The sequence below is a fragment of the Melozone crissalis genome, unplaced genomic scaffold, assembly GCF_028551555.1.
Source record: "Melozone crissalis strain CALT ecotype California unplaced genomic scaffold, PUWL_Pcris_2 ptg000038l_1, whole genome shotgun sequence".
Lineage (NCBI taxonomy): Eukaryota > Metazoa > Chordata > Aves > Passeriformes > Passerellidae > Melozone > Melozone crissalis.
In genome coordinates, this window is record NW_026535816.1 from 5,427,778 (window position 1) to 5,451,200 (window position 23,423).

Below are 23,423 nucleotides of genomic sequence, written 5' to 3' on the forward strand. Positions count from 1 at the left end.
GACACTGTCTTACTTCAGTACAGTGAAAATACACTTCTACTGCTTATAATGTAAACAAAAATATTGGCTCTACTGCCAATTGCTTCTGGGGTGCAGGAAGGGCAAGGCTGGTGTGTGCTCTTGTGTGTGCATGTTTTATGTAGGCAAGGTTTCCACCCTGCTGGGAGGCATGCTAACAGCCAGATTAATTTACTTGAGTTTTAAAATAACATACTCCCACTTAAGCAGGATTTAACCAAACCTTTCCCAGGTTGCAATAGGATGCTAACATCAATGCTGTTCCTGTGTTGAATTGAAAAGGTACGTTGAATTTTAGTTCAAATTACTACCTAGATTATTTTTAATGCCTAGCCTTTTTTTCCTGAAACCATAAGAATTGCTGCTGCTGTCCTTCACGTGTTTCTGATGCAAAAAGGCAGGCCATAAAAAGCAGTTGTAATATAACAATTAGAAATAATGATTGATTATTATTAGGTGCCTACAAAGAAATTTTCTCTAATAACTAATGAGAGGCTTGGAATAATTTGCAACATGGTGGTATATTTAAAGATACAAATTCTATGATATTGTGTTCTTTTAGGACTTGGAGTTCAGGGTTTTTAGGAAGCAGTGGATGATACAGTAGTGTAATAAGCAGTTTTCTTGGAAATCACATGTGCTGGATTTAGAGATTTTCCACAGGTACCAAATAGTACCATCCCATTATTGTGTTACTCCTAAGGAGTAAGCAAATATGCTAGGAAAGAAGCAAGATAGAATTTGTTGCTTTAATTTGAAAATTTTTATAGTTGTTTCTTCCCAAAAACATTTCTGTCTGTAGATGCAAACAAACCTTGTGGCTCTTATGGTATTCTAACAAAATAATTTCTGATTTGAATGGAGGATTTACAGGCATAAAACTACTTGGATTTTATCCATACTTCAAAAATGAGCAGTTGTAACTTCCAAGTTCTTCAAAATGATGTGATTTAAAAGCCATGATTTATGTAGCACAGTAGCTGTCTCTCAAGTTGTCCCAAATGAACTTGGCAGTGTTTCTGAGGTGACATTCCTCAAAGGGCTGCAGTGGAAGTGCACTCTGAAGGCAGATCCTTGCTTGCTTAGAAGGTGATGGGGTAGGTCCTGCTCCTTGCCAGGTGAGCAGGGTTTGGTGGCTGTGCAGGTAATAAATAGTGTTTGACAGAATTTTTCAAGACTGTATGATAAAAATAAGAGGATATGTGAGAGCTGACTCCAGTGATGTTATGTGTGATGTTCCATATGGGGCCCCATACATATAAGTGTTTTCTGAGAAGTTCTCATTGACTTCAGTGCCTCCAGTATTTCCCACTTAAAATTTTTAGCTGCAAGGTGTATTACCTTATCTACTCTGTCTGTATTGCCAGAGATTTATTAGCTATTAGCTAACAGGTTTCTATTAGAATATTAGCTATTAGAATAACAACCACATTTGCTCAGATTGGGATAATTTCCTTTCATTTTTGTTCTCAGAAACATCGTGTGCGACAAACATCTTGTATCTGCAGCTCTGCTGATAGAAAACAAGTCCTTTTTGTGAGCCAGTCCCATCTGCTGAGAAGAGCCCACCTGCCCAGGCAGGCTGCATTTTTCCCTGGTGAATTGGGTGCTGCATTGCTATTGCTGTGTGGATGGCATTATTCTGCAAGCAGCCATTGAAAGGAGAAGATAATAGCAGGTCACACACAACATGATCACTGGTAGCCAAGAAATCAATCTTTCTGGCTTGGAATATGGACAGAACAGTTTGCATCTGATGTCTAGGAATTGTCTGGTACAGTCAGAGTCATTCAGTCAAAATAAAAAACTACCAAATGTAACTCTACATTTGGGCAAGGTTAAAATAGAGAAAAAGGCACTGTGAAATAGTGTTATTGCTGTCCTGACCCTTGAGAATACTTTCATAGTATAATCAGGTTTTGTGCATGTTGGTTTGCTCCCAGGGAAGGGATTGTATGCAACACATATAAAGTTAGATTATAATATCTGATATCAAGTAAGATTTCAATAAAAATCAAGATGGTATGCAAGGCTAAGTCCTATTTATTCAAATCAAAGCCTTTTCGTGCTCTGTGTCATTCTTTTAAATAACTATTTAACAGTGCATATTACTTGGTATTGTTTACTTAGAACTGTTTTTAGTAAAGAATTGGATTCCACAGGTCCCCTTCCAGCAAGTATTTGGTGATTGCTTTGTTTCCTTTTCCTTTTACAGTCCTGTTCTCAGAGAGAGGTTTGATCCAGAGAGGAATATTAGCAGCTCTGTTTCATCCAGTTCTAACTGAGTATTTGCATATTCTATTTCTAATGCAACTTTTGTGACTAATTTCCTCAGAATACGCTCCTGAAATAAAGTAGTTGCACTTGGACTAGTGGGTTTTAATTGGCAGGGTTTTTTTTCCTTGTGAATCTATTATCACAACATGAAGTGCCATGCTGTTTCTTGGAATCAGGATTACTTTATTATTATTATTATTTTCAGGATTATTTATCAAGTTTGCAGTAGAGTGAGCAGCTTGTTGCATTTTATGGTTATGAAAGTACAGAGGTTTCTAATGTGCTCTTTAGATTGTTTTTTTTCTTGATTTATACAATCTGATCTGGCTCTGTTCAGGCATTTAGTTTCTTTTCTGAATAGTGATTTTCCACACACATCCAAGAAATAGTTTAGAATTAAATGCTGTATATTTAAAAAAAAAAAAGTGCCATTTGGATTACTGGAGACAGCTGGGACTAGAACACATTTATCAAGCACTTCTTTTAACATTTAAAGGTCATTTTACAGATGAATCCAGGAACACTAAGGAATGAAATGATGAACTCAGAATTTTGGCTGATGCTGTTCCAGCAGTGTGTTATATCAATGTGTCAGCTCTAATGCATGGTCTTGGTGCTTGTTGTGCCTCTCACTCTACAGGCCCTTTCTAAAACTACTGTGTCCAAATACAGATCAGAAATGATTCTTGCATCAGATGTGATAGAAGTATCTGACTTCAGCAGTGATGCCTGTGATTGTGGTCACATTATTGTGGCCATGGTCCCTGCAGTAACAGCCCCTGAACAGGGAGCAGTCATGCACTGGGAGCTGGAGTGGGACAGTGTTCCTGCTGAGATTAATTCAAGCACCCAGCAATCTGTACATCGAGTGGAGCCATTAGGTTTATATAATTAGCTCTGTGTTTAAAGATCTTTTGAAATTTAAGCACCTTTCTGGGATTCTAGGTGTGGCTCTGAAGGGATAGATGGCAGCCTCTGTCCCTCTGATGTCTGTGTGGCAGCTCCTGCCAAGTCCCTGTTCTGTGTTCAGCTGTGTTTGCATGTTCCACACGTGCGCACCTGACTGGCAATCTAAGAAAAGACATTTTGTGCCTTTTTATTAGCCCTGCCTTGCCTCTTAAAGAGCTGGAATGTTCACCTGAGAGGAAATTTGTTTTCTTTTCCTCTCTAAATGCTAGCACTTTCCTTCAGTAAGCCCTGCTCTGTACGCAGAGGTAAGCATGTGAGTCTCCCACTGTTGGTGGGATGGAAGGGCAGTGTTCAGCTCCTTTGGTGCAGTGCATTTCTGTTGACATTAGCAAGATCCCAGATATCAGCTGCCTCTTAGTTCTGGCACAGGGATGTGGAAGAGCCCTTGATTCTGCTCTGAATCAGAGTTCTCAGGGCTCCATACGGGCCACAGCTCAAAATGCAGAATTACAGCCTTAGGGAAGTTGTGTGGTGATTATGCGCAGCCCTGGGATTTAGGAGATCCAGGTTCTATTCCTCCCCTCCTCCAACTTCTGCTGTCACCTTGGAGATTCATCTGGCATCTCAATTTATGTGTCTGTCTTGCAAAGTGTTGGGAGACTGCTGCTATAATGTGGGCTTGGTGATCCCTAAGATGGGATGCCCCTTACATGAATTGAGTGCTGTGAAAACAGACATATACTCAAACAATACTCAATAAATAGCAGAAGGGAAATAAAAGGGACTTACAACCCTTGTAATAAAGACAGAAGATTAGTAGTAACAAAAAATAACAGCTGTAATATTTATTTCTTCTGTATTCCCCTCCTCCATAACAGAGTGTTGATCTATCAGAGTTTCAAAAAGATAATTTTCATAGTTCTTTCCTTACTTTTTTGGCATTTATTAAGGCACAGCAATATTTCTATGTAGGACTTAATGATCTGAAGTGTGGCATCCCATTTTCATGGCTGGGATTGGAAATATATGTCCTTTAGAAAAAAAACAAAATGAACCTAAGTAGTGAACACCACTGCTAGATGGTTCATGGAAGAGTTGCTGGCACAGTTTTCTTCTGCAAAGCCTGTTTTTTTGTTGGAAGCTGTTTAATTGCTATTTTGAGGTGGATTTATTTGCTATAAAAATGTTGTCCTTTTGCTTAGGATACCTAGGACCTTACACAAGGATTCAATGAAGTGCAGAGGGATTGTTTGTGAAGGAGCTGAGAAGGATCAAAGCAGCCCCTATTAAACCCCTTGAAAACTTCCCATTCCTCTGTATAGATTCTCCTGGGCAATTCAAAGGATGTGTGTGTATAGGGGTAAGAGGGGAAATGCATTTCTTTTCCCTGCCTTTACTGTGGCAGAAGGGTGCTGTTCATGTGCTAAAGAAACCCTTGGCTTGTAATCCAAGATGTGAGCTGTAATAGGTTGTTGTAGGCAATTTATCTTAGTAGACCTGAGGAGGTCTGACAGCAGCTGGGACTTGGGCTTGCTGAATGCAAAGGTTGTGACTGTAAAAGTTCATTACACTCTCTGTCTTTACATGAGGATAGCCTAACTTCTGAGATTAGACAATGCATCTCTGTCAACGGTGCAAGTTAGGTATGGGAGTGGAGGAGAAGGATTCCACTGCTTTTTTGTTTCTGATGTCTGTCCAGATCAATTCCTTGCATCATGTTGGTAATTTCCCCTGGGTGGTTTATCTATTACCAGATAACACAGGGCTATTAAATAGGTGTGCACAGCAGGCCCTCCTTATCTGCTTGAGCCTTGTTGCCCTCTGCTGCAGACATTCTCTGTACACATGTGCATTACAAATTACATGCCTCTGTCTGGTTATAAATATTTTCCATTTGGAATTATCTGCTTCTGCTACACAGATGGGAGGTGATCACTTAAGCCTGACAGATAAGGGACCAGAGGTAAGAAAAATAAAAATGATGAAGCACTGAGCTGCATACGAAATAAGTGATGTAATGCACATATCCTATTAGATAAAGTGCAACAAAACAGGTTCTTTTATATGCCTAGCTGCTGCCATGAATTTAAGTTATTACATGAATTCAGGCTGGTTGCCTACAGAGGGACTTAGGGGGAAGAGAGGAGGGGTTTTGCAGCAAACCTGCTACAACAGGCTTTCTTTATTTGCCAGAAAGTAAGTTAGCTATGTTAATACATGTTAAGGTTGGAAAAGCAGCTCTTCCTGTTCCTAAGACTTAGAGCCAAAAATAATTGGGTAAAGAAGATAGAAAAATCTTGGTTTATAATTAATTGGCTTGTGTGAATTCTGTCTTTTTTGCCAATTTACTGGTCTTTCATGCAGAAGTAAGATGTACCTGATGAGACAGAGGTTTCCAGGGTGGCAGCAGCCCTTGTGGTAGAACAACTTCTTGAACTGTGCCAGGTGGGTGTTTTGCCCTCCTGCAGGGCAGTGGATCCTGCTCTGACCTGCTGCGCAGGAAATTCAGGAAGGCTCTGGGATCCTTGCCAGAAGCAAGCTGGCCAGCGGTCTTTTGGCTCCAAATGCAAGCATAAAGTCCTCCTGTATTCTTGCAGGTGCTGTAATGATCTGCCTTTAAAAGTGTCCTTTATGATCCAAGGAAATGTCCAACACTTTCCTTTACCTGGGGACCAGAGTGTGCCTAGGCAGCTCAGTGAACACAAAGAGATTAAAACATGAATTGGCAGGATTTTACCCCTTTCATATAACATGTCAATCCACTGGTTTTGGCACAATTGTTAATTTAAACCTAGTTCTGTATTGAAAAGTAATTCTTTCCCTTCACAGTAAAAGAAGCCATGTTTGTGCCAAGGGCCAAGGTGGAGAGGGACATGGTAATTCCCAGGCCTTTGACATGAAAGTAAATATTTCTCTAAAGGAAGAGCACAAGGTTTGCAGAGATGGCAGTATCAATGCAGCATGCATTGCTGGGCCAGAGTCAGCTGGGACTCTTAGGCTTTAGAAAATGCAGAATGTTATGAGTGTTGTTTTTTTTATGTATTTGTTATTTTAGCTCTTTTGGCAAAGCTACAGCTGAGAAAAAGGTCAGTAAAATGCATGTCTCAGCCAAACATAGTGGGGCTTCATAAACGTGGTTGTTCTGAGAGATGCAAGCTCATTCAAGCGCTCAGAGTGGGAGTATGGCAAAGTATGAAAGTTCCTGAAAGTTAGCCTTAATTAGCTGCTCTTTAAGCTCCTTCTCCATGACTGTGAGGCAGTAATTTGTTATTTGTGGCAAGGCTGTCTGTATTAATTACTTTGAAATTTGAAGTCTGGGGCCAGACCCACAGCTGCTGTAGGACCCTGAGGGGCTGAGGCACCTGACAGCACTGGGCATTGAGTCTGCTCACTTCTCAGCTTAGTGGGGACAGAGGCTTACAAAAGGTAGCACACTTCATGCAGCTGGATGAAAAGCATGATCTGTAGATGGTTTTCCATTCTAGAAAATGGAGTGGCTCGTGCCTCTAACTCCTCATGCTCCTTTCTCCATCCTGTCTAGTTTCTGCTGATTCCTAAGAGGGCAAAATTGTGTGAATCCTTTAGCACTGCTTTGTCATACTGAGTAGGAGAACTTGACAAACAAAATCTTTGTCAATTTGTTAAAAATAAACAAACAACCTCTTAGAAGAGTTTGAACTTAATTATGTTAATATTAAACGTAATTATGGCACACTAATTATATTTTCTACATTTGTGAGGAGAGTTGTGCTGTGCTTTCCAGACATCTGTACCATATAGAGACAGGTGGTAGAGTGCAAGATTTCCAAGTGCCATTTTCCCATTCCATATATGGCTGCTCTTTCATTCCAATTGCAGAGCCTCATTCAGCTTAGTCAAATTAAGTCCTTATTTGAGAGATTCTGCACTGAAAGGCTAATGTATCTATCTTTATAAGCCTGTTTGTTTCCATAATTAGACACTGAATCAACAGTGTATTGAAGATGACACATTTGCCTATTCCCTGTCTTCTCTCTATGGTGACATAAAGCTGTGAAGCACAATAATTAATGAAGAAGCCTGTTTATTATTCAGGCAACATATCTTGAAGTGGAAAAAAAAAAAAGAACTTGGGTTGAAATTATATTTCTGAAGACCATCAGAGCCATAGCAAATTGCATGAATAGCTCTGGGGGGAGAGTCCCATCATTCAGGCCAGTTGGACTGGGTGCTCTAAAACTGTCAAATACAATTTAACTCAGATTTCTCATGTAAAACTCAGGAAGACATGGAATGCATGGGGAAAACACTGACTCAGCTCTTTTGCTAAGTCATCTTTAAGTGTCATCTTTCTAAACTTCATTAGCATGTCGTCTCTGTCCTGTGGCTGAGTGAAAATAATCCATTTTTTTCACAGTTTTATCTTTTCTTCTGGGAGAATCTGCCCAATAGGTCTTGTAAGACAAAGGGCGCACATAATGCTCTGCTCAGCACTCTGCCTTTGCAGAGCAAAGCTGATCTGTTTTAAATAACAAAGGCCCGAAAGTGCCTGACTGCAAACTACTGCTCTGTGTCCTGTGGTGATCCTGAAGCCCAGGGGATGGTTCCTCCATGCTGACTGACCACGGGTAAGCCTCCCAGGTTCCCCTGAGATGCTCTCAGGCCATCCACTTCATTTGCAAAGAGCTGCAGTGTAACCAGAAAATCAGAAGCGTGCGCTGCCTAGTGAGTGTCACAGCTCTGATGTGCAGCTGAAGTCATGCTGGTGGCAAGCCAAGGTTTGGGTTCTGTTCTATTTCCATCTCTTTCCATTCTACACCTAGCTATGAAATAGATTTTGTGTTTACTCAAGCTTCTGAAGTCAGTCCACGTTAGGAAATGCATAAAGCAGGAGTAAGAATAGCCCACTTACTGAAGTGGAGTGACTGAGAGAGCAATGACTCTGTCAAGGCTACTGATTTTAGAGTCCTTGATTAGAGCCTGCTTTCCTTTCACATGTTTTATCCTCAGTGGTGATGCTGCATTGTTGTGGCAAATAAAGCCTCTGGTATTGCAAAGCTGTGAGCAGCCACTTACACCAAGAAAAAAGCTTTAATCTTCATGTTTTGATATTCATCCTCTGCAGTGTTGCATTTGGGGAATAGAGAATGGGTTTGTGCTATTTTTAGGTGCATGGAATTACAGTAACATAAATGTCTTCTTTTCAATTTAATGTGCTGTTAGCTAGTGATTGGTTTGATAGTTCTGTGCTTGCTACAAATCTCTGTTAGGGGGTGAGCAGTAAGAACATGTAGTTTGGCACACGCATGAAAGAAATTAATGTGGGGTTTTTTTTACTTCATAAAGGAGAAAAAGTGTATTGATCAATAAGCAGCAAGTCTAATACAAAATAGAAGAGTGCTCTATGCTATGTAAGTGGCTCATTTTGTTTATTCCAGGTGATGCAGTCACAGACAAACAAATTGAATAGATATTGGCAATGGAATGTTGAAAATTTTAGGAATATATCCAGTCAATTCCTAAAATATTGCTGCAGTTTAAATGTTGTGATGGCCATGATCAGCAGACTGTTTCTTTTTAATTCTTGTTTTTATGAAAACCTGTAAGTATCAGGATTTTTCTGTGGTATTCTCGGTTCATGCAGAGTTCACTGATTCAAAGGTCCATGGCATGCAGAGTCCTGCAAGGCCTGAGGAACCAGCTGCATCACACCTGGTGAATGTCCAAGAGCCTTTACAGACAGGGATGAACTTTAGGATGAGCTTGTACCTGATGAGCTCTGTTGTTCTGTCAGCTCAAGAGAGCACACACCCTCCTCCTTTCCAAGGAACGTTTAATACGGCTCATAAAGCGTGCTTGCTTTTAATTTTCTGTGCCATTACCCATTGCAGCATGCTGGTTGTCCAGATCTGTTGGAGATGGCCAGCTCCCAGAGTGAAAGGCTGATTTCTCAGATTCTCAAACTGCCTGGGGCTCGATGGCAGGACACCCCAAAATTCACTTGCGAATGTATCTGGGAGGGTTGTCCAAATGCTTCCTGCACTCAGGCAGGTTTGGTGCTGTTCCTCAGGAGAAGTTAAATGGCTTGCTCAAGTTTTCAGTCAGCACTAAGCTTTAATGCAGATTGGATAATGCCCAGTATAGCATTATAGCCACAGGAGCATTATTCTGCATCAGAGCAAAGACATTCCTGGTTTTGGGGAGAGATTCAGAATAAAGGGAATTTATTGTCCCAAAGGGAATTCTGAGTGATACCGTAATCATAGGAATGCTAATAAAGAATAAAGTGAACATTACTTTCAGTTAATAATATTTGTGATCACAATATTTATACTCCACATATTGTATTTTCTCATGCAGTGGTCTTTAAACCAGAGAGATAATAGCTGTTGATCTAAGAGTTATTATATTTTAATTAGGAATGATTCTTCTCTAGAGCTTTTACTGGTCTTTGTTCTAAGAGCAAAAGTTGTTGAACTTTTTAGTCGAGACAGAAACCAGTTGTCAAAGTTTAGAAAGAAAAATGGAAAGAGAAAAATAATGCGTTTTATTCTTAGTTCTCTTTTTTCCTTGCAATATTGGTAGAGAAGATTCATGGAAAATACTTAGGCTTTTTATTTATTTTCCTGGAAATATAGGACAGGTGCTTTGTTTTTTGTTACAGTGAAATAACATGCTCTCATGTAGCTATGACACTTCATTTTGTGGCTTGTTACTGTTAAACAGTGCCAGGATTCTGATGGCAATCATGTAGGCTAAATAGTTATATCTGAAATTTTTTATTGCTAAATAATTGATGGTCCTTCTCCTTTTTGTTTGCCTCCTTTTAGTTTGCCTCCTTTTAGACTGACTATTTGAGAATTCTGAGTAGCTGTGTGAAGGCTACTCCTGTTTTACTGAAAGTGTGGTATTCGCATTCTCTGAACAGAGAGAGATAGAATTCTCTCTCCCAGGATTTTTCCTGGGGAAGGCAGTGAGAAACCTCAGAGAAGAAGAGAAAACAATTTTTATCTCTACTTGCTGCTCCTGTTTGGAACATGTGAAATGTGTTATGGAGATTGTTTACCAGAAGTGATTTGTTAGCTGGACGCCAGTAAGGGTTGTTTGGATTGCTTGGCCAATTGGGTGAAAGCTGTGTTGTGAGTGTCTCCAGACAGTCATGTGTTTTTCTTTAGCAGCATTTAGTATCTCTTTAGTATAGTTTTAATATGGTATTAGTGTAATATAATGCAGTTTAATAAAGCATTTGTTCAGCCTTCTGGAATCATGGAGTCAGAGCACTTTATTCCCTGGATGGGGATCGCTCATCTACGACAGAAAGAACGGATTTTTACATCTTGTCAAGCTGACATTTCTTGCTAACGCCTAATTCTTCCCCTTCTCCAGAGGAGCTCAAGGAGAAGCTGCAGAAGTATGTTGATGAGGTGAATGCCCACAAGCCTGGATTCATCAAGGTTGTCCGGCACAGCAAGCAGGAGGGGCTGATCCGCTCGCGGGTCAGCGGCTGGAGAGCAGCCACAGCACCGGTCGTCGCTCTCTTCGATGCCCACGTGGAATTCAACGTGGGTTGGTATGTGCCTCCTTCCATTTCTCTGACCCAGGGACCTTTTCCAAGCACTGCCGTTAAATTACTGACTGGCATTCCTCTTGCATTTAGAGGGGGAGTTAGAATTCTGAGCTTTTTAATGAAAATTCAGACATAATCATGGACACAAGCAGGAAAAAACGTGTTTGTGCTGTGTAATATGATCTAGGTACATTTTTATGGTTTGAGTAATCTGCTGATCTAATTACAAGGTAGTTAAATCATATTAGAAAACTGCACATTAAAAATCTCCAGTAATGTAGCCCTTTGCCCATGAGGGTGAATGTATCTTCTTTTCATTAAAAAATATTATGTTTCTTTTACGTTCTGCAGTATAAACAAAGAAGCGTTATTTTGGCCACTCTGCAAAAGTAAACATAACTAAAATAATGTATTTTAACGTGTTCAGTCTGGATTTAATATCTCCCTTGCTCCTTAAGTAAAAGTGATGGTAAAAAGGCAAGAGCTTCTGTCTCTAGGATAGATCTATTATTAACTCTGATCCTGATGTCCTTGATAGTGTTGAGAGCCTGAAGTTATCATTACTTGGTAGCAAGGGTATAAATGCTCTATGATGTGCAGATAGTCATTTCTTCCATCCACCAGCTCAGATCAAGGTTAACAACAGGGCATCCTAGAGAATATGTTGCAGTGTATTATTTTGGGGCAAATCCTGCACTGTCAAAACATCATCTCGAAGCAGAAAGGCCTCTGAATGGGTCACAGTTTTAGACTTTGCTGCTTCTGAAAAATACAGCATTAGCTGCTATATTGTTTATTTGGTGGTGTACTAAATAATCTTAAAGGGTTCCTTCCAAACGAAAGTACTCCATTATTTCCATCAGTGCTATGCTTGCATGGGTGTAATCTTAACAGTGTATTTCTTTTTTTTAGGGCTGAACCAGTGCTCACCAGGATAAAAGAAAACAGAAAAAGAGTAATTTCTCCATCATTCGATAACATTAAGTATGATAATTTTGAAATAGAGGAGTATCCCCTCTCAGCACAAGGGTTTGACTGGGAGCTGTGGTGCAGGTATCTGAACCCTCCTAAGTCCTGGTGGAAACTGGAGAACACAACTGCTCCAATAAGGTAATAAATAACTAGATTACAGTGTCTAAAAGCTCTCCTGGGTGTGACAGGGGGCAAGTGGGCTAAGCTGTGTGATAGGTTTTACTGACTGTAAACTTCAAATACTTAAACGCCCTTGATGCCTACACAGTCATCAAGAAAACTCTTGTTTTCAGTAGATGTTTTTAAAGGAAACTTTTGTTTTCAGTAGATCTTTTTAAATAGGTTTTCTGCCCAAGTGGAAGGGTAGGCAGGGCTGCTCAGCAGCACTCCATTCTCCAAATGTCTTGCCTGCTAATTTAGTGCTTACAGGCCAGAAATGGAATTTTCTTTGCAGGTACATTATATAAGCAGAGCTGATTTGACAGCTGTATTCTTTCTAATGTTGTCACATAGGTGTACAGCTGTGCTGTGTCCCAGGAGTTAATGTCTGGTCACTGGCACTGTGAGCAAAGGCTGTACTGGGTCCTTGCTTTGGGACAGTCTGAGTCTGTACTTTCTTACCATGTCCAGAGTGTTGTTAGACTGGTACAGAACAAAACCTTTGTCTCAGGGAGGGGAACAGTACCCTCTGAACCCACTGAGCAGCTCTGCTGAGATTACAGGCCTTTCTTGTAGACACACATTCATTCCAAGGAGGTCACTGGTACCTGTGCTCCAGCTCCCTGCAGAAACAAAGTGTGAATGCTGTTTTTGCCTCCTGAAAGCAGAACCTCAAACAGCACTGGCAGCTGTTTTTCATCCAGTAGCTATCTTTGCTGGCAGGCACTTTTCTCAGGTTCTGTCAGTTTAACACGCTCTGAACTGCACTGACCTATGAACAGAACCTAGAATTGGAAAGCAGGAAATAAAAATTAACAGGTGTGCTAAAGACAAATGTAAAAAGGGGTTAATTTCCACATCATTAGAAATAGTTATTGCTGTTAATGAACTCTGTTGACACTATAAAAATGTTCCTGTGAAGACAGGTTGAGAGAGTTTGGGTTGTCCAGCCTGGAGAAGAAAAGGCTGCAGGGAGATTTACAGCACCTTCCAGTACCTAAATGGTGATTCCAAGAAAACTGGTGAGGGACAAAAGTGGGTAGTGACAGGACAAGAGGGAACAGCTTTAAGCTGACAGAAGGCAGGGTTATGTTAGATATTGAGATGAAATTGTTTTCTGTGAGGGTGGTGAGGCACAGGAACAGGTTGCCAGGGAAGTTGTGGATGTCCCATTCATGGAAGTGTTCAAAGCCAGGCTGAATGGGGCTCTCAGCAACCTCATCTGTTTGAAGATGTACCTGCTCATGGCTGGGGCTTGGAATGAGATGATCTTTAAAGTCCCTTCCAGCCCAAGCCATTCTATGATCCTGTGATTAATTATATAGAGTGATTATTATGATTTTTAAAATTAAACATAGTGAAACACAAAGTAATGAGCGAATATACTTTTCCATCTTACCCCCAAACTCTGTTCCATATGAGGACTGGGGAGTGAGTGTACTTTATGAATTTCAGATTTGGTCCCTAGCTCTTTCCCTGGCACATTTTTTAATTCAGTGCAATATGCTGCATGTGTGTGTTGGATAATTAAAACAAACACACCAACAAACAAAGCCATGTGTATTGATGGATGGTTTCTATCATGCCTTCATTATTCCTTTAGAATTATAGCAAAGGGAAGCAGGTGCACTGAGAAACACTTAAAAACGACAACAAAGGCAAAAGTACCTTATCATAAAAGAAGCATAAGTTTTCTGCTATTTTCTTCATTAATAAATACATCAAAGATGGTCTTTGATTGTTATAAAATGGGTACTATAGTGCTTGGAGACATTAATATATAGATTTCTGTAGAACTGTACAATTTGTGATTAAGACAGCCTATGATCTGTTTGAAAGCAGATGTGTCCACTAGCTGTAGCTTGAGTGTTCTCCATAAAAGCAGGGTGATTTCTCCTGTACTGCTAATTAATATCCTGTCATTACCAGAGTGCCTGATATCAGCATAATAATCTGAAAAGACATATTTATTTCTTGCCGTTGTGGATTATAAGGTAGGAGAAAAATGAAAAGGCTAAATGACTCTGTATCCTTCTCTACTCATAAGGTGAAATTGTACCCTCTGGGGCTGAACTCTTACCTGATTAAAATTGGCTCTGTATAGTAAAAATTGGTTGGTTCACACCATGACATAAATAAGTTTACTGATCCAGTAAAGCTATGTGATTTGTTTAGGTTTGGCTCAGGATAGCGGACTAATGTTACATTATGCTGGTAAAGGCAGGCTTTTCTTGATTCTGAATTAAAAAAATTTATCTGGACGGTCCTATTCAAGAAATAATCTCTTTTTTAGGTAAGCTTACAGACAACAGTTTTTAGCTCTAGCCGAACCTGGCTTCTGGCTAAACACACAGAGCTGCACATCAGTGGGTGTCATTTGCAATTGTCACAGACAAGAGACTTGAGGACTTAGCAAGGACAGAGACTACAGAGAAACAACTGGGGCACCTGGATCTCACACTACTAGCACTGAAATCCCTACTGCTCTGGCGAATATTTATGTCCAATAATTTGACTCTAATTTCCTTCAATGATGCTCATTTCACTTTAGAATCAGGAAAGTTAGAAGGCAAGGCTCAATAAAACTCTTTGGGAAATACTTTCTTAAGAATCTGTTTTGCTGCATCATTTTACCTAGCAATGATAAATACAATCTGTGCCTGAAAAATAAAATTCTTCGTAATTTATCTGCTAATTTTGGTTGCTGATGATTTATTCTTCCAGAAGTCCTGCACTGATTGGATGCTTCATAGTAGACAGAGAATACTTCCAAGAGATTGGATTACTGGATGAAGGCATGGAAGTATATGGAGGAGAGAATGTGGAGCTTGGAATCAGGGTAAGGAAAACAATTAGCCAGTACTAGTGGCTTACATTTAAAATATAGCTTACTTCTTATTGCAGAGGGGGAAAGCAGTCCAAAACATGGATGGTGGCAGGAAAAGGAGATCCACAGCTCTGCATACATGTACATTTATTTCAGGAGAGAGGAGGGAAAAAAGAGCAATAGCTCTCTTTACAGAACTTAATCTGGGACAAGGGTAGATGTATAGAATTTAGGATTGTTCTTTTAACAGAGTTTTGCAGAGTTGATAGCTAAATCTCCCTGCTTACCTGTGGTCCCAGACTCAGTAAGAACAGTTTCTCTCGGGTGTGATGGGAAAAACCTTTCTAGATTACTTGGTTTATTTAAATTACGAAAATCACTGCAGAGCAAAGTAGAATATAGAGGCATTTATGCTGCCTTCCAGACAGAAGGGAATTAAGGTATTCACAATGTGCATAAGTGCATATATTTTCTTTTTCCATTGTACACTCTTCACCTGTTTACTATAATGCAGTATTGTGTGTGATTTGTGTACTTCTTTCTGTATCTCTTCACAGTTAAACACCTTTCTGTTCTCTTTGAGAATCTCTCAGGTTTTTGATAAGAGTGGAATTCCTACATATATAATGGTAATGAAAAATGGTGTGGTGTGTTATAAAACTAAATTCTGAGCCCTGCTAGGAAATGTAAGGGAGAGGTAACATTGTGTTTTGAGCCTTTGAGTTGCCAGAATATAAGCATACTGTTGTACAATAGCAAAAAAAGGGAACTTACTGTAAGAACATAGAATTATCTCCTGAGACAGCAAGTTATAACAAAAAATACTCATTTTTATTTCTGGTTTCTTGAAGTTCTTTTTCTTCCACCTGTTAAAGAGTTTTTTCAGCCAGAGTGAAGCACAGACCCTCTTTCAGCTACAGCAGAGCACTTTTTTAAGGAAAGGGAGAGAGAAATGCAAGAATGCTTCTTTTAATAACATTGTTCTTCCCACTGTAAGGGCCAGAGAGCTGCCTTCTGCTCCCAAAACTTACTTTGCAGCTCAGTGTTGCAATGAGTTGAAAATTAACATTGTCGCAGACATCTTTTTCACTAAAAATCCTTTCTTTAGGATTTTCCCTTCTGGGAAGCTGAGGCCCCAGAAAAAGAATGTAAACAATGGTTATCTGCTGCTGTGGAATGCAACAGGTGGATTTTTGATTGGGCCATCTTGAATGTTTATAATTAATTAATGGCCAATCAAGACGGAGCTATCTTGGACAGAGTCTGAGAGAGCTGCCTTTGTTATCATTCTTTTCTTAGCTTAGCTAGCCTTCTCAGGAAACATTTTCTTTCTATTTCTTTTTAGTACAGTTATAATGTAATATATATATATATAATAAAATAATAAATCAGGTCTTCTGATCATGGAGTCAACATTCTCGTCTCTTGCCTCATCCAAGAACCCCTGTGAACACGGACACATTAACATCACTTTGATTTTTCTCTTCTTTTTACAACTGACAAAAAATTATTGTTTCCTCGTGAGTGCAAGGAGTTTTCTCTTGGTTTGCGTCGTGAGATGTACCCTGTCTGGTCTGCAACGCTTGGCCTTGGAGGAGGTGATGTTGGTATGTTGGTAGACAAGGCCAGAGAGACACAATCTCTGCATAATTGAAATTTTGGAGTATGCTGGATCACTGAAATAAGGCCTGACACTGCTCTGATTTCCTTATGGCTTTTTCTCTGTCTCCAGGGAAGCAGTGCCTGACCTACATAAAATACTTTTATCTGTAACAGATTGTAGTGTGCAAGGTAGCATAATACATGCTTCCTTATCTGAATTTATGCTGGCTTGGATCTGGCTGTATGAAAACAAATTACAGAGCTGTAATAAACGGATTGTTTAACAGTTTGTAAATGCTCTTCTCACAATCCTCAGTGTGTCTGAGATCATACAAGGATGAGACTCAGTGAGGGGAGACCTCATTGTGGTCTTCAATATTCTCACTGATCTCTTCACTCTGGGGGCCACTGACAGGACCCAAGGGAATGGCCTCAAGTTGTGTCACAGAAGGTTTGGGTTGGAAATCAGGAAAAGGTTTTTCACTGAGAGGGTGGTCGGGCACTGGAACATCTCTACATTACTTGTGTTGCTTTCACCTGTGGGGCTGATGATGAATGCCATAATCAAAATAGTCATTATTCTACAAAAACGATGTTATAATTACAGTATTAGTGCCATAAATAATGTTTCCTTTTTAAAATGCTGCTCTCCAATCTGTGACTATGCATGGCTCACTGCACCTCCTCTTTCATTGTCATTTTCCTTTTTTTAAAGAAGTATCTAGATTTTTCTAGTATTCTGCTGTGTGAAAAGCATTATCATTCAGGATAATGGACAAGCAGACACTGTCTGTCCAAAATGGCCTGCTAGGGAAATTTTATGCAAAAGCTTGTAAGAGCAAACATCTAGAGGAACTGGAGAGTTTATTTTTGACTGCAGAAAAAGCACATGTTAGAATCATTTGAGCTACCTGTTTATCTTAAACACAGTGAGTAGAACATGGTCCCACGTCCATATATCACTGATTTTGTTCCAGAGGATGTAAAACCTCTGTGAGGAATTAGACCCTGACAAATGGAGACTTTTCCCACTATCCTCACCCAGGAGTTATGTTTTTCACCTCATCATCTGCACAAATATCTATTTATTTATGTTATACGAGCGCAAGAAAATCACCAACTATTGGAAACTGTATTTGAAGAATCCATTGCTGGCAAACCACAACAAGCCACAGAGAACAGGACTTTGGAGGATTATTCTCTTGATTCTGAATTTGTTTCCGAGCTGCTACTCAGCTCTCTTGGTCTCTGATTTGGAATACTGTTTTAACTTCTAAGATTTTTACCCTTGTCTATGGATTTGTAACAGCATTTGTAAAATACTACACATATATTATTAAATAAATATTAATAGAAATCTTTTGCCTTGAGCTAGAAGCTGGCAGATGAGTTCAAAACATGAATGCATTTGATTCTTAGAAGAAACTCTTTATTTACTCTTCAACCAAATGTTTTCTTGTAAATCTGTTTATTTGCCTCATAAGACAAAAAAGGCAGGCTGGTTGATGCAATACTTAATAGAATCCTCTTTGAGCAGCTCAATCATTTTAACTGGGGTTTAAGAATATTCATTTACTGTGAAGAAGCATCATATTTATAAAATCAAGTTAGAATGAGTGGTGCTTCTTTTTTCTTCAATCATTCCCAACTGAATGGACTTAAGTGTGCTTTTAAATGACCAGGTTGCATTTAGAGGGTGGATTGGAATCCCATTTTTATCCATGTGACCAAGCAGGAACTGTGTTGGTAACTGCCTTAAAAGAATGTGAGTGTAAGGCTGGTGTTTCGCAGTGTCGTTTGGGCTCAGCTTCTGGCTTGTGCCTGCACAAGCAGTTCTTGTGGCCATGGGAGACCCTACAAATCCTCTGCAATCAATTGGATGCATTCAGTCAGATTCTGCTTTGGTAGTTCATGTCTAGTTTGCAGTAGGCTTCTTCAATTGCTACTGAAGTCAGAAGATGATTTTCTATCAAAAGCAACCCTGTAGCAATTCTTTTGTCTTTAAAAGCAGCCTACATGCTTGACAAAGCTCTGGAATATCTGTTACAAGAAGTTATTTGTGCCATTTTTAGGGATTCCCTAACAAATACTCAGTGATTTGCCTCAGGTCCCAGACTAAGTCATCATCAGAGTCATGGGAATGCAAGCCCAGGCTTTGACTTAGAGTAATTCTGTGTGTTACAGAGACTTTGTGCTTGCAGATGAATTCGTGTTCTCAAGGATATAATGGCCCTCTTAAATGGGTAATAGGAAAATTTATTAGAAGGTAAAAGCTCTTTAAGGGAAAAGGATTGGGTCTTGTTCCAGCTAAATGGTATATCAGGACTTTACATCAGCTGACCCAGGAGGAAAATTGCATTTATAGTTAGACTAAGTGTGGCACACTACTTTTGTACAGTATATTTCTGTAGTGAAATTAATTGCTTCATTTTTTGCTAGTCTGGTGGTTTGTCTGCAGACCTTTTGTGAATCTCATGCTGTTTCTGATGGTGGAGAACTGGAGGAATGCAGTTAATGAATAGAGATGGAGAAATTAGTTACTTGAGCAAAAAATAGTCCCACTGTTCTTTGGGGTATTTTCCATACATTAGGGTCCCTCTGTGGCAAAGCAAGGAGATGTGAAGTCTGTCATGGCTCTCTCTGATCTATTGGTTTTAAATTCCAGAAGTTATTATTTGTTTGTTAGTTTTGGGCTGGGTCTTGGTTCGTTGTTTGTTTGGGGTTTATTAATGTGGTTTTGGGTCTTACCTATCTTGTCTTTTCTTTAACTCCCCCCCCCCCCCCCCCCAACATACTTCTGGGATCATGATTTTTCATTACGTGTTAGTTAAGTGAGTCTCTCCCATTTGATGCTAGAAACTGATGGCTGCTGACATGTTCCAGCCATTTCCAGTCCCCACAGTGTGTGTGTATCCTGATTGTTTCTCACCTGAGATCTTTCTTATAATATTGCCCTTGGGATAGTGTTCTTTTTGTTAATCACAAGCAAGTGAAGATACTTACACTTGGCCCCAAATCTCTATATTTATAGGAAAACATTTTGCCCTTTTTCCTCTTTACCTGGAAGTTTTCAGCAATTTTACCTGTCAGTGTTCCTAACCCAGCCCATAAATGACATGAAACTGTGACTATTGATAGTCTGATTTTATTAAGGAAAGCCTTTGCACAGCTGTCCTGGGCATGGCTGGGGTGGAGATAATTTTGTTCCTAGAAGCTGGTACGGTGCTGTGTTTTGGGTTTAGGATGAGGATAATGTTAAACTGCACCAACAGTGTTCAAGCTCAAGTGAAGTTTCACAGCACATAGGCCACACTGGGTTACATTTTCTCCTTCTCCTTGCCTTGCTCTTGTTCTAGTTCCTGCAGCAGCTCACCAGTGCTCTGGCCCTGCCAGCACAGTGGTCTGCCCCATACCTGCTGCCTCTGAACACCTCTGCTTCAGGAAACTTTTATTTTCTTTCAAATACAGGGTTAACTTCAATGTCAATCAGTTAGTGATTTAGCCTGCTGCCTCACAAACTGTTTTGTTAGGCAGATTGACAGGCTGGTGTGCCAATGTGATAAATATGGCCAGGAGAATCCTTTAAAAAGACCTTTATTAAAGACAGCTCTGGGTGGGGAACCCGAGGGGTCGCGCACAGCGCCGCTGCTCCCACAGGAGGATGCTGAAGGGGAGGAGGAGATCTTCCCCAAATACGCCTCAGGAAAATTAATCAAGATGTTCCCCATTCTTGCACTTGCAGCTATCATCACTTCTTGTATGCTTAAAGCCATGTTTTTAGCTTGTTTTCAGTAAGAAGGCCAATATCCTTTGCTGCTAGGGAATGATTTGCTCTACAGAAAACATCCTCAGTACGTGATCACGAGTGCTGCTCAACAGTGCAAGGTTGGTGATGTGTAAAGGGAAAGGGCTGAGAAGCCCAAAAGCAGAAATATCCTTAGTTGTTACTCTGAGATAATTTTTAAATATGTTTTTTTCATATAATGATTTCTCTTTAAATTTACATTAAAGCTTTAAATAGAGAGAAGTTTATTTTGCTTTTATCCATGTTGTGAATTAAGAGGACGCTATTTCTAGATTGAAGCCTGAAAGAAAAAAATTGTAAAGATGACCAAATGTTACTTCTTACAAGATGTAGCCAATGCTTTTCATAGCTCACACCTTCACCAAGACAAAAATAATTCCTTAGCAGTGCAAGTGTGGCATAAGCATTTGCCTGGCACCCTGTGTAACCAGCAGTGGCTTATCTGTGTGCACAGGATATTCCTGAGGTTAATTTTGTTTTGCAAAGTACCTCGCTGTGTCAACAATTTGAATCCCAAGATGACACAGACTAAAATTCTCTATTTACAGGATTGTAATTCCAACAGGTTGAAAAAAGAAAGGCTGTATTGAGAACAAAATAAGTAATTGCCATGCCTCCAAATTCTGCCAGTCATGACATTACTGGGTTTTTTTGGCTTGCTCTGGTTTCAGTCACTCCTACATTGGAATAATTGTTTTTCCCTCTGTTCTTAAGAATGCCTCAGCAGGTAATCTGCAGCTACAGCATGTGTAATTATACATTACCAGTGAATCAGTTTTGTGGTTTTGCTATTTCTGGGGAGAGAACATTTTATTAGCTGCTCCCACAGGAAAGAAAAGTATTACAGCAGCAGCTGACATGGGACATCACTATACCCTACAAGGCAGGATGAGGAACTTGGAGATTTCTCACAAGTGTTTTTTCACCAACACATGGTAATGTGCATGTGTAGTTGCACATTACCAACTGGGAAGTAATATATATATATATATATATATATATATATATATATATATTTATGTTTTATGAGAGGAAAGTGTTATTTATAGTGGTATGGGAAATAGTAAAACAGTTTAACTCAATATACACTTACACATTAATGGCCTCAGGTGAGATGCAAGTAAATTAGTGCATTATTAGCCTCATGTTTAATGCTCTCCTGCCCTTTCAAGTCATAGTGTAATTGCCACTGTACCTTCTTATATTCCAAGTCTTCATGGCCTAAGCTGGGAAGATTCCATATTTGTGGCTTTCCTCTAGAATTTAATTTCATTGAGATATTTCAATATTGCAAGACTGATTTAGTAATCTTAACAAAGAGGAAGACCAGTGAGGGAGAGCAAGGGGTTGTTGTGGTAGTACAGAAGTGAGTAGATGACTGGGATGGGTTCACCAGGACGGATCCAGCACATTCAGGTCACAGGTGGGAAGGCCAGATACCTTTATGTGTGTAAGGCAAGCGAGTGAGGCAAAGGACCAGCCTAGCTGAACAGGGAATTCTTCAGGAGCTCTTGCCTCAGTCTTTAATAATACTGATAGAATTTGGGCTTTTGTGCTGTGGAAAGGGACCTGGTCGATGGCAAACTGAATGTGGGTCAGCAGTGCCCTGCAGCCAGGAGGGCCAGCCCTGTCCTGGGGACAGCAGCACAGCCAGCCCTGTCCTGGGGACAGCAGCACAGCTAGCCCTGTCCTGGGGACATCAGGCACAGCCTCACCAGCCGGGCAAGAGAGGGGTTGTCCTGCTCTGCTCTGAGCTGGAGCAGCCTCACCTCGAGTGCTGGGGCAGTTCTGGGTGTTACTATATAAAAGAGACATTAAACTGTTAAAGACAGTTTAAGGGCAATGAAGATGATGAAGGGTCTGGAGAGGAAGCTGTGTGAGGAGGGACTGAGGGCACTTGTTCTGTTCAGCCTGGGAGGAGACTGATGCTCACTGCAGTTATAATTTCCTCGTGAGAGGAAGAGGAGGAGCAGGCCTGACCTCTTCTCTGACCAGCACCAGAACCCAAGGGAATGGCCTGAAGCCGAGTCAGGGGAGGTTTAGGTCGGATATTAGGAAAAGTTTCTTCACAGAGGGTGGTTATTAATTGTTGTGGTGTTGGTGTGAGGGTTTCCAGGATGAGGTGAGAGATTAATCTGACTTTATATATTTTAGAAGGCTGATTTACTGTATTATAATATGATGTTATATGATATGAAAATGATATATTAAAACTATACTAAAGAAAGAGAAAGAAGACATCAGAAGGCAAGCAAAGAATGTATAATAAAAAACCCATGACTGACTAGAGTCTTGACACAGCTGGACTGGGATTGGTCATTAAGTAAAACCAATTCACATGGAACCAATCAAAGATGCACCTGTTGGTGAGCAACCTCCAGACCACATTCCAAGCAATCAGATAATTATTGTTTACATTTCTTTTCTGAGGCGTTGCAGCTTCTCAGGAATAAATCCTGGCAAAGGGATTTTTCATAAAATATAACTGTGACAACAGAGGGTGGCTGGGCACTGGAACAGGCTCCCCAGGGAAGGGTCACCACACCAAGCCTGACAGAACTGAGGAAGTGTTTGGTGGTGTGACTCTTGTGGTGTCCTGTGCAGGGCCAGTAATTGAACTTTGATGATCCTTATGGGTCCCTCCCAGCCCCATGTTATATTCTATGGTCAGGCCTTTAGGCACAGTGCAAGATTAACAAGACTGATGAGGCTAAGTGTAGCTGTGGTAAGGAGAGAAAGGTAAAGCCATAAAAGATGGCCAGCACAGTACATTGCTCCATGAATACTAAACCAGTGGCAATCCTGTTTTTCCTTTTGTGACAAAAAGCAATTTCTTTTACTTCCTGTTGATAACATAAACTTGGCAACGTAATGATTGATGTGTGGGTTATTTACTGTGCCTGGCAATGAGATGGACACACGTGGAAGAGAACTGAATGGGGCCATAAGTGACCCTTGGCATGTGTTACCTCAGGTGGGACACAGGTGGAGAGTGGCTCCTACAGTTCAAACCAGCAGCACACCATGCACAGTTCAACAGCACACTGTAACAGTTTCATAGCTCATGAAGATACATGCAAAATTAATCCCTGCAGAACAAAACAATTTAAAAAGTACATAATGAAGCAATTAGCTAAAAGAGGAAGAAAAGTAATGACAATTTAATTTGGGAAGAATCTTTACATGTATTAGGTTTTCAATGAGAATGTTTTATGAAGGCACAATTAATGTAAAATGAGGCCTGTGAGGCAATTAATGATGACTTCAAAAGTTAGATTTAAGGGATAATTTACATATTTAGCTCTAGT

General features: G+C 40.1%; 1 protein-coding gene across 3 annotated transcripts in view; it reads left to right on the forward strand.

Annotated features, from left to right (window-relative positions):
• Positions 1-23,423, forward strand: part of GALNT18 (polypeptide N-acetylgalactosaminyltransferase 18) — a 217,089-nt gene that overhangs the window by 127,069 nt on the left and 66,597 nt on the right. For all 3 annotated transcript variants that reach the window (XM_054283714.1, XM_054283712.1, XM_054283713.1), the window contains 3 exons: positions 10,570-10,753; positions 11,663-11,860; positions 14,606-14,720. In XM_054283714.1, the coding sequence (XP_054139689.1) occupies positions 10,570-10,753; positions 11,663-11,860; positions 14,606-14,720 (497 nt within the window). The remainder of the gene's footprint in view (positions 1-10,569; positions 10,754-11,662; positions 11,861-14,605; positions 14,721-23,423) is intronic.